General features: G+C 48.7%; 1 protein-coding gene across 1 annotated transcript in view; it reads right to left on the reverse strand.

Annotated features, from left to right (window-relative positions):
- Positions 1-8,375: 8,375 nt before the first annotated feature.
- LOC122377942 overlaps positions 8,376-17,233 on the reverse strand; it is a 37,991-nt gene continuing 29,133 nt past the window's right edge. The window contains exons 2-3 of the mRNA XM_043358576.1: positions 13,384-13,569; positions 8,376-9,588 (exon numbers count right to left, since the gene is read on the reverse strand). Coding sequence (XP_043214511.1) covers positions 9,397-9,588; positions 13,384-13,569 — 378 coding nt within the window. The 3' untranslated portion in view covers positions 8,376-9,396. The remainder of the gene's footprint in view (positions 9,589-13,383; positions 13,570-17,233) is intronic.

A 17,233-nucleotide genomic window follows, 5' to 3' on the forward strand; every position in this document is an offset into this window, starting at 1 on the left:
TTGTAGTCGCTTTGGTATAAATGACGAATGCGGTAGTTGTAGTGGTTTTCGTGAGAGTAGACGTGGTTGTCGTAGCTCTAGTTAGCACTGCTGTAGCGGCTGTCGTGGTTTTAGTGACGGCAGAAGTTGTGGTAGTTGTGGCAGCTCGAGTGACTGCAGATGTAGACGTGGTCGTTGTAGTGGTTTTCATTACGATGGATGTAGCGGTAGTGGTAGTGACTCTAGTGATTGGAGAGGTGGTGGCTGTAGTAGTGGTAGTGGCGGGCATGGTTGTTTTTGTGATGCCAGATGTGGTCGTAGTAGTTGTGACTCTAGTAACTGATGTTGTACTAGTCGTATTTGCTCCAGCAGTGGAGGAAGTGGAAGTCGTATTAGTTCTAGTGCTAGCGGTTCTAGCGGTCGTTGTCATAGCGGATGTTGTATTACTCTTCGTGAAGACGTTGGCAACCGAAGTGGTGCTGGCAGTGGATGTGGTGATGGCTGACGTAGTGACCAAAGTTGCGTTTGGCCCGGTAGCACCGGCAGTGCTATTAGAGACGGTGGAAACTATTGGCGTTACCGCGCTAGCAGTGTCGTTTTCAGATGTCAGTGCTTGTCCTGATGGCGCCGTAGTCTTCATCAGTGGTGTTGTTGACTCGGCGGTTACAGCTCCTGACCCCGTGGTGACGTCTCCCGTCTGAATGGCGGCCGCTCCCGGCTCGACGGTCCCGCTCTCCGCTCCAGCGTTGGGCAGCAGTGAGGCACAGACTCTGTCTGTCGAGTCCATACAGAAACACCTGTGCTCCAGGCAGTGGGCCGAGCTGACGGCAGCCGTACACTCCCCCGTGTCTGTGCAGAAGTCTCCTGGCAGCGCCACCCCGGCGCGGTACATGAGCACGCCGTCAGAGGTGGTGGCGGTGGTAGTCGTGTCCGTGGTCCAGTCGTAGCCGAAGTAGGTGCGGTGGTAGTCGGTGCCGGCGGCTGTGGTGGTTAGGGCACCAGGCGCGCCCCGCCGCCGGTACAGCCGGCACAGGCGACCCGGTCCGAGCACATAGCTCAGACAGCGCGGGCTGACCAGACAGGCCTGACGACAGAGACACTCGGAGCGGGCGCTGAAGGAGGTCAGCACGGGCTCGCTCTGGGTCAGCTGGGCCGGAGACCAGGGCGCCGGGAGGACGGTGAGCTGCAGGGGCGCCGTGCCGCCCGCCAGGTACCAGTAGGGCGTGTCACCCACCCCGGACTGCTGCTGGGCGCGGACAGAGAGGCGGCTCAGCAGACCGAACAGCAGCGGGGAGAGGAGCAGCATCAGCAGAGAGCGCGAGACCGCACCCATGGTGATGATGAACAGGTGGCTGTGCTGCCAGGCACACCTGGATGCTGGCAGATACTGACCTGAATGGTGCCTGGCACCGCTCAGACGCCGCAGTGACCCGGAGTGATCGGCGCAGGACCTCAGTGACCAGACGAGGGACTCGAGCAACAGACACAGTGACCTGATCCACTTGAGAGAGGACTCGAGCGTGACCTGACCCACTTGAGAGAGGACTCGAGCGTGACCTGACCCAATTGAGGGAGGACTCGAGCGCCAGCCGCAGCGGCCGGTACCGATGTGGTGAGAGACTTGACTCGTCCCATCAGGAACAGACTGTTCTTCAGCACGCTGGTATGGTCCGGAAGGAAAACATGCTAAAAGACATACACCAAACATGCAATTTGGCTGATTGCACCCTTACAATCCAACTGCTTTCGTTTGTATCAATTGAACAAGGCATAATATTCAAGCTGATGCTTTGAGCTATTTTTTCTCCATTATGAATCCAAAGCTACATTTAGGTCGACCATAATTTGTTGCTCTAATAGCATGCTTTACTAAAAAGCGCAAGAATGTACCTTTTTTCAAAATAATCGGTGTCGATTAGCCGACTGAAGCGGCTCGTGTTCCTTCAATTTGTTTTCCTTATGAAACGTTGAAACGTTCTCACCGAACTGGAGTGTGCAGAAGCATTGCCTATATTGATTGCATGTTTTAACCCTATTCCTGGCGGGCTCCGCCGGGACAAGAAACTGGCGGGGGGGGGGCCGATTCGGCCCCCCCTGAGATCTCGAGAACGAAGCAAGATAGCCACAAGCGGTAAACGGCATCGGATACGCATGGACAAGGTCTACAATTTTTATAAAGGTCATTTTCAGGTCAGGTCAAAGATGACGTCACAGGGGTCGAAAAAGTCAAAATGGCGGCGCTAGATATGGAGAGAGTTTTTCTCGAATAACTTTCGAATTAGTCAAGATAGGAACAAACTAAGGGCATCATCGTGATCCTGTCGTCAATCCGCATCGAATGATATATATGTTGACCTCGAAAGGTCAAGGTCAAAGGTTGACCTCAGGTCACGTGACCTCGAGGTCATCATGTATATCATTCGATGCGTCTTGACGAGCTGAACACAATGAGACCATCCACGCGTCTGTATCTTGTTCCTGTACGGAGTTATTGGCCAAAAACCTTTGGTGACCTTTGATGACGTCACATGACCTCACAGCTGCCCAACAGCAAAACAGACCTCAAGGTAGTGAAGGTTGATCGTATATGAAGTCATGTATGGTATATGGGGCCATTCCGACCCGTTTTAGTGGTAAAAACAGGGAGTTGATTTTTCCCCCATTGACTTATAATGGGGAGGTCGCGAAACTGACCTGACCTTAGGTCACCGATATCAAAATTCCGAGATATACAAATTGCACATACTGGTACCCTAACTAAAGCCTGAAGAGAAGAAATTGATCGGTCAAAAACTCTAGCTCTGGCGTGATTGCAAACTTTTCTGAGGTAGGGTCACCAAACCGCCTCTGGTGACCTGACCTGAGGTCAGATCAACTCAAAATTTTCAGACATGTTGCGTAGAAGCCTTTTAGGAAAAGTCAGAAAATTTGAGCTTCCTAGCTCAACGCGTTTGGGAGAAATAACCAAAAAACCTCAGGGGGGCTCCTGAGGCCCCCCCCCCGCCAGGAATAGGGTTAACCCTCGCCCGCACATGGGGGGGGGTTGCCACCCCCCCCCCCCAGGTAGTCTTTCTGCTCTGCACTCAACATTTTTAGAGCTAGAAGGCTGATTTTTCGTATAGCTGCTCCTCTATCCTTTCTTGATGTCCACTGAAAATTTCAGGTTTCTGTGACTTTTGGTTTCGGAGATATGACCTTGTTTTTCAGGTCATGTCATGACCCAAATGGCCAATTCTCGACATCTTGCGTTGGCTATGGGGGCATTCCACGTCAAATCAAACACCGAAATCCGTCATCCCCTTCGATTTTTCTGAAAATTTGTAGGCAGACTGGGCATGGTTCAAAACTGAGTTACGTGTAATATTTTCGAAATTTGATAACGTATCGCCGAGATATAGGTCATGGAATATAGCCAAAAATGCCACACATCATTTTTTTAAATGCTTATAACTCTGGTTCCTTTTCTGGGATCAAAATGATATTAACAGGGTCTTGTAGGCAATTGATAAGGCTTTGATTTTTAATTATAAAATTAAATTGAAGTGACCTTGAAATGCATTTGACCTTGAATTAAAACAGAAAAATTTAAATAGCAAAAAACACGCCACCTACGATTTGAGTAATTTTTACATATTATGTCCGTCACAATGTTCCTAACCATCTGTGAAAAAATTGGAGTGGGCCATTCATAACTTTCGCGGCAAACGCCGTTTTCATGCATCAACATCACGCAACCGCGCGTGACCTTGAAAGACAGAGTCAAGACATGCTTGCTTGTGTACACTTTCTGAAATGAATGATTGCTGATTAGTGATATCCCAAACTCTGCGAGAATGGAAATGCATAGTCATCGTAGTCAAGCATTCACGTTCCATTGTAAAAGTGTCTCAGGCAAACGGTATTTTGCGGTGAATTTTGAGCCGTGTGGAAATGCATCATGAAATAAATTCAACGAAAACATTATCACGCAACGATATCTTCACGTCTTTTGATCTTCACTATACGAAAGAACATACATTTTTGAGTATGTATGGGGAATTTCTAGTTAATCCGATAATAAATATGGCAGTTAGAGTCCTGCTAAGAGTAACATGTCGCCGGCTGAGGCGGGATCGGCCGACGCGGGAAACGCAGCAGTCACAATTTTGTGTTTACACGTTCATATTTCAATTGTTTACCAACCTATTTTCAGAATTCTTTCACCATAAGATTGCCTGTACATTTCTTAGTCTTCTCACAAAATTTGACGCGAATCGAACATAATCAGCGGTAAGGAGCGCGATGTAAAGACGGAACCGTTCCGTTCCGTCCCGGCACAGTCTACAATTCAGGCGGCGCGTAGCGGTCGGCGCCGGCTGCCGAGTCGCCGCGTCGCCGCGGCGACAGGATGTTCACTTTACACCGCTATTACTAGAACAGTTGTGAACCGATTTTCTTATTGCTTGCACGATGTGATGTGCAATTTAATTCTGGACAGGTAGCCATAAGTAATTTCGCATCAATATTATGAGATATTGGCGAAAAACAGGAGGGGTGGGGCGAAATTCACTCTTCCCCCTCCACTGCGCGTGCTAACATACGTTTGCATATGTGCCATTTTCTTCAAAACTTATGAATGGCCCACTCTAATTTTTTCACAGGTTGTTAAGAATATGGTAGGCAATAAAATATATGAAAATGAGCCAAATCGAAGGTGGCGTATTTTTTGCTATTTCAATTTTTGTGCTTAAGAACAGAGTTAAGCAAATTTCAAGGTCATATATTTAAGTCGATGCAATTCTAAACAAATGCTTAAGAAATTACCTAAACAGTAAGGTTTATTTCATTCAAATCAAACAAGTACAACCAAAGTTATGGTCGTTCAAAAATATAAAGATGCAACATTTTGTAAAAATTTGATGCCCTATATTTAGAAGACCTGTGGTCAGAATGTGCAAAAAACATCAATGTAATGTCCGGGGCGACACAGGAACTCGCTCACAAATTTATAATGAAATCGCTGATGGTAAGGTGCAAAACAGCCGATTTTTGCTCGATTTGACGTGGAATGCCCCTATGGGCCTTGTGAGCTTTTGACACCTTGATTTCGGCCTTTTTTACCAGTCTTACCTCCCACCTATCATGGAACATGTTGTTCGACGATGTACAGATGTCAAGGTCAAGGTCAAGGTCAACCTAGGTCATCTAAGATAATTACATTTTAGGCAAGTGGAATTTACTTTTTGTGAAGTTTTTTGACTGCATTTTTGGTAAAAGCTTCTCAGATCATGATTTCATGTAATATGGACACATAAACAATCGGTGCACACATCAGTATACACACAGACACACACAGACATACAAACACATATAATTGACCTTGACCTAACTTGACCTGAAATGACCTCAGCAGCAAAAACCTGGTCGGGTAGTGTGAGAAAGAGGTTCTAGCTGGCTTGGCACCAGAAAACGGCATCGGCATCGGTATATGATAAGCAGCGCACTTGATATCAAACGGTGACCCAAAACAGCAACATTTTTTAGTTTGACCTGACCTGGAAGGTCAACCGTCAATGACTGACCTGAGAAGGTAAAACTGGGTATCATTGGATTCGTCTCTTCCCAAAGAATCTTTTTGGTCTTACCGCTAAGCTCTATCTCCAACAGGAACGAAATGGCGCGGGGGGTGGCAACCCCCCCCCCATGTGCGTTCTAGGATGGGAAAATGGCATGTGCGGGCGAGGGTTAAGTGCTGAAAGTGCCACTTCCAACAGCCAAATTACAACCCAGTAGCAGAGATGTTGTCTAGACCGTTGAGTTCAGGCGCGTTATTATGCAAAAATGTTTGTGACAGCTTGGAATTATATTTTCTATGAAGTACATGCCTATTGCTTACATAGTGTAACGAGTAACGACGCCGGTACTCGGTACCTATACCCATTCCTCTGCATTTGAACATGCGTTGGACCATGAATAAACCTAAAATGCACGATTATATTAGGTACATACCTATTCTATAAACTTTAGGTCAGTTCGACTTGAATCAACAAAAATCACATTGTTAAAATATGCATATTTTTTACAGATGCGCATTCCTTCCCACATACCCCTAATGACTTAGCGTGCGCCCCGATGGACTGTTCTGAGTATTCAGCCCAGGCGTGCAGTGGAGAATTAGGGTTTGTGTGCCATAGAGATGGATAAGTAATAATACAGTAGTCTATGACGGTGCTGATAATGTTACAAAGTCACACACGTCTGCAATTCGTGAAAAACGGTGAGGAGAAAGACAAGTTCAGAAAAGTTAAGCCCTGCAGCGCACCAATGTCGAAAGTGTGCAACGACAGCGACTGAGGCGTAGAAATTGTGCTTATCCTACTGCAAGTCTTATGTAGATGCTCGTAGGTATGCCTTGCTTCATACACCTTATATTGAGACCGTCGGTTCATGCTCACTGACATCGCTACCTTTCAAGTTTGGTTTGAGTGTGCGATTATCTTGAACCTAAACTCCAAACCTACCTATAGTACGAGGGGCGTTCAAAAAGTTCCCGGCCCAACCATGAAGGAGTTGAATTTCGGCCTGCAACGCGGTGTGTTTAATGATGTGTTATTGGGATGTCGACTTACGTAGCCATTAAAGGGACACTCCCACCTTAACATTAGTTTTGAGTTGAGATAGCCAAATTGGTGGCCATGGCCTGCAAATACCGGTTTGGGCACTCACAACATCGACAAATGCTTTAATTCGGAGATATGGAATTTCAAACTTGCAGTTTTCGGATTCTAAGGGGCTAGTGCATTGGTATGCCCCCTTAGAATTTGTGACGTCAGCGGAGATCTAACGATTTTTAAATCTTTTACTAAAACGTTTGGTAGCACCCGGTGGTATATGCTGCTTTGCGCGCAACAAATGCCGCACTTTCAAATAAAGTCGCTAGGAACAGCGGAGATCCCAAAAAGTAAACAAAAGTAAAAGTCTAATATCTTGAAAACCGGTGAATATTTTTCGATGAAATTTGGTATATATTCGTTTTTGCTCTTTCTGAACCGAGCGACATCACTTTCGTGCCAATTCATTGACTTTTTTGAAGGTGGGAGGGTCCCTTTAACCAATCTACCCTGTGATTGGTTTAGGCTGCTAATTAATCGTAACATAATCGTTAGTTTGCCATTCCCGGTCAGAATGGGCGACGCCCGGAAGAGAACAGTGATTTGGTTCATGTATTGCAGAAAAATGCACCAAACGTTATTCACGAAAAGCTAGTGCCAACACATGTTGGGGTTTGTCTTTCTAACAGTAGCGTCAAAAAGTGGACATCTCTGTTCAATTTTGGTCAACAGATCATTAATGGTCACCCCGCAGTGGCCAGCCATCAACAGCATTAACTCAAGAAAATATGAAAAATAAGCACTTCTTTGTGAAAAATGACAAATGTTCTGGTCTGGAACAACGCAGCAGAAGCGGAGGTGTCTATCAGGCTCCTCAAACCCATTCTTCGACAGCGTATTAATATGTTTAAGATCTCTGCAAGATGCATCCCCCGTTTGCTGACTCTAGAGGAAAGGCAAACTCGAAAGGAGGCGTAACGCGAAAATTTTGGCCCCTGTATCGACGATCCAAAAGAGTTGATTGACCTACTTGTTACCGTGAAGGGATTGTGGGTGTCACACGTTGACCCTAAGGGCGTGACCGAGTTGCACAAGTGGAAGCACACTGAGTAAAGGCCACCAAATGTGGGCGACTTGTTTAAGTCAGCCGGCAAGGTGACAGTGGTTGCATTTTGGGATGCTGGCGGGGCTCTGCACGTCAACTTTCTAAAACAGGGGCGCACAATTAATGATGAATACTACACCTCCCTTTGATAACAGTAGCGAGCAGCAGATATCAAGGAGAGACTAGGGAAGCTGACTAAAAGTGTGCGCCTGATCCAGGACGACGCACCAGCACACATGAGCAGGGTGACGATCAGCGAAGCAGTGAGCTGTAGCTTCGACTTGTTGTCACAGCCACTTTTTTCTCCGTACCTTGCACCCTCAGGCTGTCACCTCTTCCCCAACATAAGGAAATTGCTTAGCAGTGGCAACTTCGCTGACAGCAAGGAGACAAAAGCAGCCGTCTTGGACGTGCCAGATGCGTCCGAAACCCACTTGGCTATGGAGACCCAGGGGCCTCTCGCGAAGCGCTGCACGAATTGTTTTTGTCTTAACGCTGGTTATTTGAATAGATGAACATTTTTGGTCTAATAAGTCGACGTCGTATCTCTGCTCCTTCATGGTCGGGCCGAGAACTTTTTGAACGCCCCTCGTAGTCGTTACTCACTGTACTGGGAATTATGCTCAGAATAGATGCTGAGCAGGGCTCATTATCTGTAGAGGTGTATGTTCTATATTTCGTTATGCAACGATATAATAATCTCGATGTTTTATCCGTTTATTAACACAACACTGCGTTCACAGAACCATGCAAAAGCACAAAAGCGAGTGAGTAACGCCAAAAGGTTCGCACGAGGCGTCACCTCTGGCCAGCGTTGCGGTGGCAACAGAGGTTTCCAGTTGCACGCTCCTACGTAGATCGCAAACGATGCAAACAGTGTTTTGAACGTAAATTCCACAAGGAGGCTCGTTAGACAATCTTGCCATGCCGAAAATAAGATTTTGATGTTTGACATTTGTTTTGTCTTTTAATGCCGGTTTCTAGCCCAGGCACGCTTGATAAAAAGTAAACTAGTATAAGGACGCTTGTACCAACATAGTCGGTACGGGCAGCATCATGGCAAAACTAGCACCGACAACTAGCTAATACCCCGTAGGTCTTGCGAAATAACTACTGGTAATTTACAAACACACTTCCATTTTGACCGTTAGTCATTTGTACATTCGAATCATCTTCGCAGCTTGGCGATTTAAATGCACTCTGGACTGGGTTTCCCTTCAGATGTTTTAATTTCCTCGCTTAAAATTCGGTAAGGGTGCATGAACTCGCTGCCTCATTCGTCTCAATGGAAAAATGTCAGTGTCTGTAGTTTGAGATACCGAAAATACAGCTTACAGACCACGGCAAAACAAAGTGTGAGGCTAAGGAGAAAGCTGTGTAAAGTATTGGTATTCAGCACGTCTGGCCGGCGCTCCGGACCGTTGAGAGGCCACGTCCAAAGATGGAAACATGTATGTACAAAGAAGGCAGTAGAGCTGCGTCGGCGGCAGTCCCGCTCCATGACCGCTGGGGTGGCAGTTCAGTAGCCCGGGGGCGGGAGGCGGGCCGCCAGTGGCAGCTGCGGCGGACCCGGGCCACGCGGCGCCTCTGCTCTGCTCGTGACGTTGGTCGTATGACGGCTGGCGACGGCACGCGAGCGGAGCTCTGCACGCCGCGCGCCGAGGACGGACGGTGGCGCTCAGATCGCAACATAGGTGACGCAGTGGTCGCAGGCAGGGCAGCCTACAAAGTGCGCTTGATGCGGAAAGCCACGAACGCGTCGACTAGATAGATGATGGCATTGATGATGGCAAGTGAGCCCATAGCCAGGCCTGCGTCACGGGTCTCGGAGCTGCCGAAGTTGCTGTAGAACTCGACCGCCATGATGCCAGCAGTGATCATCATGATGAACCCGACGACGTTGTAGAGCGTCTCCTGCAAGACGGACATATGACGTGACTTATATTGTTCAGACTCCAGAAACCAGAAGAATATATTTTTGCTGAAAGTTAATTAAGGGGCGCTATTTAAAGACAGAGAAAGAAGAAGCATAAAGATAGGTACTACGGTGAAAATGATGAAAGACTTCTCCACCATAAGGAGATTCTCGCCTTTGATAAACTAAAATCTAGAAAATATTGTATGCAAGGTAGGTTACTCAGATTGAGATAGGTATCCACAATTCTTCATTACATTTGTTTTACCAATCGGCAGAAAAACATATCGCCGCCACCCCACCCCCCAGACACACACACATACTCCCCATCCCCCTCCACAGCAGTCGCAGTGTTCGCCACGGGTTGCAAAATCCCAGTCCAGCCCAGCCAAGGTCCATGGGTTCACAGTCCGGCCCAGCTCGAACCCATTCATGGTAAAAGCGTCAAAGCCCAGCCCATCAAAAATGAATTGATTAAAAATCATTGACACCTCACAGGTATCCAAAGGTAGCAAAGAAGCAATATTTTGTTAGCAGCATACACAATGCACGTTGCTTGCGTGCTTTATTAACTCGTTTTTGAGTCTTGCACAGTAAGAATCTATTAGCCCGCGAGTTGCTAGGGGGGGGGGGGGGGCGTTAAACGCCCTCACTTTTTTCGCCGCGCTTTAGTATAAAGCCGCAGGCGCGCCAAAATTTATAGGTAGGGGAAGGTGGGGTAAGACGGCCCAGCGGGGCAAGACGGACCACCAGCCCTCCCGGCTGAACCGCTGCTGGTATCTACTGCTTTATGCACTCACTATGTTTGTTTTCCTTCGTAACAATGGCCACCTTGAGCTCATGCTGCTAGGATGCATAGCTTTTGAGTTATTGAGAAAAATGTTGTTTTTCGTCAAACCGATCTAATATAAGAGGTCTACGGGTGATTCAATTACGGCGCCTTTCTTGCATGATTAGTTTCTATTTTGCACTTAACTGTGAAGAACAAAGTTATAAACTTAGTTATAGTCACACTTTAGGAAAGGCAAGGTTTTGCAATGTTGGGCTATTTGACATATACGTCATGATAATGACAGAATTTAGATTTGGGGCAAGACGGACCACTGTGGTCCATCTTACCCTGTGGTGGTCCATTGTACCCTGCATATGGAAAGTTCTTTTCCAAAACATTGACACAAGCTTAAGTAAGCTAATTTTTCAGGAAGGAGTCTTTGTTGCATGTGAGCCATGCATATGCAAGTGCTCAGTTAGCATGCATTCATGCCAAACGACAATCAACACACATGTTCTCAGCTTTTAGCTGCACTTCCATCACACATGAGTAAAGAATAAAGGCTCATTTTGTTATTTTACCATTTTGGTTACTTTTTCTTACAAGAGTACAGAGCAGAAGTGTAACACACATGAACGGATAGCAGGCACTGCTGGGTGGTCCGTCTTACCCCACGTTTTTTCTTGTCTGAGTTTTTGACATGTCCCTCTTTAAGAGCATCCACCACCTAGATGTCTTTAATTTGAAATTTAGTCTTTACACATATCAACAGAGGAAGGATTGAGCATTCCGAAGACTATAAATAATATGAATTACGAGAGCAGTGTAGCAAGATATGCGGTCTCAAACCTTAGCTGGTCCGTCTTACCCCACCTTCCCCTACCTGTAGGGAATTGATTGAAGTTTATTGTGACAAAGTTTTAAAAAGATCGGTCCGATTTTTTTGAGATATCGAGGTTTTAGTGACGTCATGATTTCTCAGTTTTGGAACAAAAACGGCATATGTTCAAAAAAAAAATCATATAAAATCACAGAAGAAAGATACAGAAGAAAGTATAATGCCGTAAACGCCATTAGACTGCCAATACCATGAACAATCAAATGGCTATCTTCGATTTTTGATTATCGTTCCGCATTTTCCAAAATCTGGAACTGAATTTTGGCAATTTCTCGTCACTACTTCACGAATCACGACCATATGATACATGCATTTCTTAAATTGAACTTTTTGAACCAAACACGTACACATATGATAAAATGACTGTCACCATCGTGTTCTATTCTACGCCCAAAATTATCCATAAAACATGTGTCACAGGCTGCGAATATCAGTTTTGATTTTCGGGGATATGTGCCTACCTGGTTGACCTGACCTTGACCCTGACCTACATATGCTTGACTGACCCCTACATGGATCTGACACTCTTGTAGGCCGTATATGAAGGCTTGTGCACCGTTTTGACAGAGTTTATGACGAGAGACGCCCATTGCGAGGTTCTGAAGTCCATGCTACTGAAAGCTTGATTTTAGGTGTTTGACCTGACCTTGACCCGACCTGTGACCTCAAAATTCAACTTTAAAGTACTTACCTGAAGCGTCTCGTCGCGTTCTTTCGTTTGCCGTCTTGTGCATTTCGCTGCGCCTATTTGTTCTCGAGTTATCGCTTGGGGGCGTTTAAAGGTAGTGTGCCAGCTTTCCTGGACCGTATGGAGTTAATGGCCCAGATAAGGAGAACCGGATTTTTAGAACTTATCCATACCTTCAAAACTCATGGAAACATCTTAAATTCTTCAAATTTTGAGTACCCCAGTGCGAAATTCGCCCCGACGGGTTGTCGGTCGTACCCCAACCACATTTCACACCACTATGAACAATAAATGCACACACTGAAATCGCTATTACCGATATGCTCATCCAATCAAGTTTCGATAAACCCGTTCATCATCATCTCCTGCGGTTTCGAACACGCCTGTTAGGTGGTGCGGTAGACCGCGCCCAAAGCCAGGGCCCCGGTAACGTGAGGTAGCCGAGTCGGGGCAGCGTGCACTGACCCAAGCCGGGGCCGCGCGTCCTCCCGGTGTCATGTGATAGCCCGGGGCTGCCCGCGGGGATGCGGTAGACCGCGCCCAAAGCTGCGGCCCCGGCTTGGGTCAGTGCACGCTGCCCCGACTCGGCTACCTCACGTTACCGGGGCCCTGGCTTTGGGCGCGGCTTCTGCTCATACTTTGTGGTGCGGTGGTGGTGCGTCGGGCCGCGCGCTCTGACTTCGGCCAAGAAAAATGCGTCAGCTGATCATTGTCATTTCTGCCACTTGCGTGTGGTGAAATGGGGTCATAACTTAAGAGACGGCTTTTTCATATCAATTATTTTACATAAAATCATATTTCAAACCATAAATAATGTTCGATAGCCAAATAAAAGAAACAATACCAATACGGGCTTACAGTTTAAGGCTCGACATTGTGTTGTCTACGATCAGACAGCTGATAACTCATTCCCGTACGTCGTATGGTCGTAACACTATAATGACCTTTGCTTATTGTCACAAGTGCGCCGCATTCGCGATTGTTGCCGACGCCTGTTTGCAGGTGAGCCCACTACAGTTGTTATACATATCTAAAAACCGATAAACTTTTAGGCGAAAAAGGCACTATTCCAGGCCCATTTTTGATTTTTTTTGCGATATTAGGTAAAAACAGAAGCTTCTTATCCTAGGAAAAATAAAATGGGAAATCTTTCAAAGGTGGCACACTACCTTTAACGCCCCCCCCCCCCATGCAGCAAACGGCGGGTGGCGAAATACCCCAGCAACTGCCGGGATAGTTATGGTTTTTGTCTCAGACGCGAACCCCTGACTCCACTTCAGAGTTCTTAGCCCAGCCCATCCACAGCCCATCGATCCTTCAAATTTAGGGTCGAGCCCAGCGGGTAGCCCAGTCCAGCCCAGCCCCCATGGCCTATTGGGCTGGCCCGCGGCCCATGGCGAACACTGTTCCACAGCTCGGCGTCGGTGTCCACTAACCAGGAAAGACTTTTCGATGGCGATCTCTCCGGCCACCAGAGCGATGAGGAGTGGCGCCGTCACCAGCACCATTCCACCGCAGGCAATGATGCCTACCAGCTGTCTGTTCAGCGCGTCGCCCGTCGACGAGCCTCCGAATGCGAGCCCATAGTTGCGGATCAGACCCAGACAGGTCAGACACAGTGCCTGCGGGCGGACAGTGGACGGGTCAGACCCAGACAGGTCAGACACAGCGCCTGCGGGCGGACAGTGAACGGATGAGATTCAGACAGTTGACGGATCAGATTCAGACAGGTCAGACACAGTGCCTGCGGGCGGACAATGGACGGATCAGATTCAGACAGTGGACGGATCAGACCCAGACAGGTCAGACACAGTGCCTGCGGGCGGACAGTGGACGGATCAGACCCAGACAGGTCAGACACAGTGCCTGCGGGCGGACAGTTGACGGATCAGATTCAGACAGGTCAGACACAGTGCCTGCGGGCGGACAGTGGACGGATCAGATTCAGACAGTGGACGGATCAGACCCAGACAGGTCAGACACAGTGCCTGCAGGCGGACAGTGGACGGATCAGACCCAGACAGGTCAGACACAGTGCCTGCGGGCGGACAGTGGACGGATCAGACCCAGACAGGTCAGACACAGTGCCTGCGGGCGGACAGTGGACGGATCAGATTCAGACAGGTCAGACACAGCGCCTGCGGGCGGACAATGGACGGATCAGATTCAGACAGTGGACGGATCAGACCCAGACAGGTCAGACACAGTGCCTGCGGGCGGACAGTGGACGGATCAGACCCAGACAGGTCAGACACAGTGCCTGCGGGCGGACAGTGGACGGATCAGATTCAGACAGGTCAGACACAGCGCCTGCGGGAGGACAGCGCAGGTCATACTCGGACAGTGGACGAGTCAGACCCAGACAGGTCAGACACAGTGCCTGCGGGCGGACAGTGCACGGATCAGATTCCGACAGTGAGCGGGTCAGACCCAGACAGGTCAGACACATGAGGACAGCGCAGGTCAGACTCGGAAAGTGGACGGGTCAGACGGTTCAGACTGATCAGACAGCACCTCCGGGGGCGAAGAGCGCAGGTCACACTCGGACGAGTCAGATGCAGCGCCGGGGGGGGGGGGGGACGCAGATGGCTCAGGCAGGGGCCATGTTTCAAGACACGCCGCTCTTTTGCGCTGTAAGGCATTGGCACTCGGTTTTTGTAAGCAGAATCGCCAATTTTGCGTACGCTTCCATAGAGACCTAGCGCCAATACCCGGTAGCGTCAGGAAGCGCCATGCGCGGAAACAGGGTCAGGGACGGATCAGACCTAGGCAGTCGAGCTTGGGCAATGGGTCGGGCGGTCAAAGTGGCCAGAAAGGGTAGTCAGATGTAGTAGGGAGAGAGCGGTAATACCGATTTATCAGACAAGTAAAGAAGACAGCCGAGCCTCTTTAGATGGGCTGTGCGCGAGTCGGTTATTCCCGAGGCTGGTCCCGTCAAGCTGAGACGCGGGGACGGGGGAGGACGCCTGTCGTCGCCTCCGACGGCGACGACAGTGCTGGAATGACGCGTGTTTGTGTGTGGAGTCACCGTGAGAGTAAACACTAGCTGATGGACAGAGGGCGGTGGAGGGCGAGGGCGCTCCACCGCCCGCACGGCTGGGCGGTGGAGCCAATTACAGGGCATGGGGAGGGTCCGCTCGTGCGTGCGCTGGATCCTAATGTCGATAAAACTGTAGCGCCATGTATGAATGAAGAAATTTGCCAAGATTTGGAAGCCATATGGGATGCCTAATATGCCTGTGTACGAAGAGCCAGGTCTCTGTCAGAAGTCTGTGCAGTGAGCAGCATTTCAGACTAGGAATGGATTATGGACTAAAATAAAAAGTAATATAAGAGGGAGAGAGGGGGAACGAGAGGGAACATAATTCAACCTAGTGTAGAATAACTAAACGGTCAGTGTCATAGCGAAGTCCTCCTTTTTTGTTCAGTGAACATGAAGAACGCTATGGTCTTTTGCAACCAGTTGCTGAAGCTCAGAATCCGTAGCGGGCCACACGGGTCCCGTCCCCTTACGACCCATAAAGTACGACTTCTATGCCCTGACGGGAACTCTGATGGATACGATGACAGCTCGAATGGGTGTAAATCATAGGTTATGCCAAGTAGAACTTGTTTTATTGGCCAGTAGCGGTGCCATTGCCCTGGTAATGCATTCATGTTAATGGGTTCTGCTGATTGTGAACAATATAATTGTCGTAAACCAGATGCAATTTGCAGCATAAATATCCCAATCGGTGGCAATTTTTCACCTCATCGGCAGCATTGCATTCGTAAAATCCAGACGGAGGGTGCGGGATATCCTCAATCAAAACTTCCTACCGACATGACAAACATTATTTGTAAGGTGTTGAGTAGGTAGGTACCCGCACGCCTAATCTCTGCTGTAATCCCTAGCGATGCAAAAAAGGCCTTTATGGTCAAATGATTTTCAAAAACAAAAATAATTGTAGTAGGCAATTGTCACGCATGTTCCTTGCGAATGAATCACCTCGAGATTCACAAAACATTTGCTTAACATTGACTGAACAATATGACGGATCCTCAAACTCCATATAAATCATATTATTATTTGCGATCGTGTTTCGCTAATATATGTGTAGCCGCAGTGAGAGACCAGCAAGATGACGTCACATTCTGAAAAGCAGTCCGCTGTACCGGACACTATAGGCCGCCCCTTACCCCCACCCCATTCCCATCCACCCCTTCCCCTCCCCTGACAGTCGACCGTGACGAGAGACTTCCTCCGCTTCCGAAATTCAAACGGGCCGCCACCGGACCACCAACGTGAGATCACTGCCTGCACTTCCGGTCCGCAGGGCGGGAAACGTTTGAATCTGCAGTGGCCTGAGCACGGCACCAGTGAAACTGTAGTGTGCAGCGGGCTTCACTGTTTGTGAGGTCCACTGCAGCGGCGTAGTGCTTACGCCGTGTGACCCTGACTGAAAATGATCTGCAAAAACATATCGTCATTCTGCAAGTCGTTATCTCTATAAAGCCCTGAAACTGTCAAGACCGACCGACCGGCGCAGCGGCCGCTACCGTGCCCAGCCCACCGTGCACCAGCCACTGTGCACAGGTCACCGTGCGCCGGTCAGTTGCACCGTGCAGCCACCACCGTGCGCGGGCCGCCGAGATCAGAGGTTGGCGGCCTCTGTGATCTACGCGGCGGCCATCAGCGCGGCGCGGCGCCTGTCGTTCGGCACTAGCTGTCCGTGGAAGACGGTCTACAGCCGCGCAGTACAAATCAAAACACCCGTAAACATACGAGTACGCACACACGCCATCCCTAGGCCCCAACGGCGAACTGCCAAGCGCCGCGCACAGATCTTAGCTCCGACAGCGGGCCGCAAGTAAGTTCTAATGTCACGCCCGTGCTGTTTTCCTACCCTACGCTCATAGCAGAATCGGCTTAGATATGTGTAGAGGACAGTTTTGTCATACACCCTCAATCCACTTCAGCATTGTCTCAGCCCCTGCAGTGATAGCGCGTCGGCTTCAGTTCTGAAGCGGAGTTGCTGCAGAAACATGTGAAAGATGGCATCTTCTGGAGTCAAATTGTGTATAGTTATTCAGTGAATGTTAAAAAAAAAAAACGCTGTTTCCGATCTTCGTGGCTCGGTCAGGAGTGATTGTCGGAATTGGCCCGCAGCTCCGCAGCTGCGCTGGCCCGCGTTCAACCAGCTTATCACCGCAGGGAACTGCGCGTCAGGCTGACCGCTCGCTCTGGTATACCGTCTCGCCTGCCCTCTCTGCTGACAGGCGCTGGAACAAGCAGTCAACTCTCGC

The sequence above is a fragment of the Amphibalanus amphitrite genome, unplaced genomic scaffold (genome assembly GCF_019059575.1).
Source record: "Amphibalanus amphitrite isolate SeventyFive unplaced genomic scaffold, NRLGWU_Aamphi_draft 000053F_arrow, whole genome shotgun sequence".
NCBI lineage: Eukaryota > Metazoa > Arthropoda > Thecostraca > Balanomorpha > Balanidae > Amphibalanus > Amphibalanus amphitrite.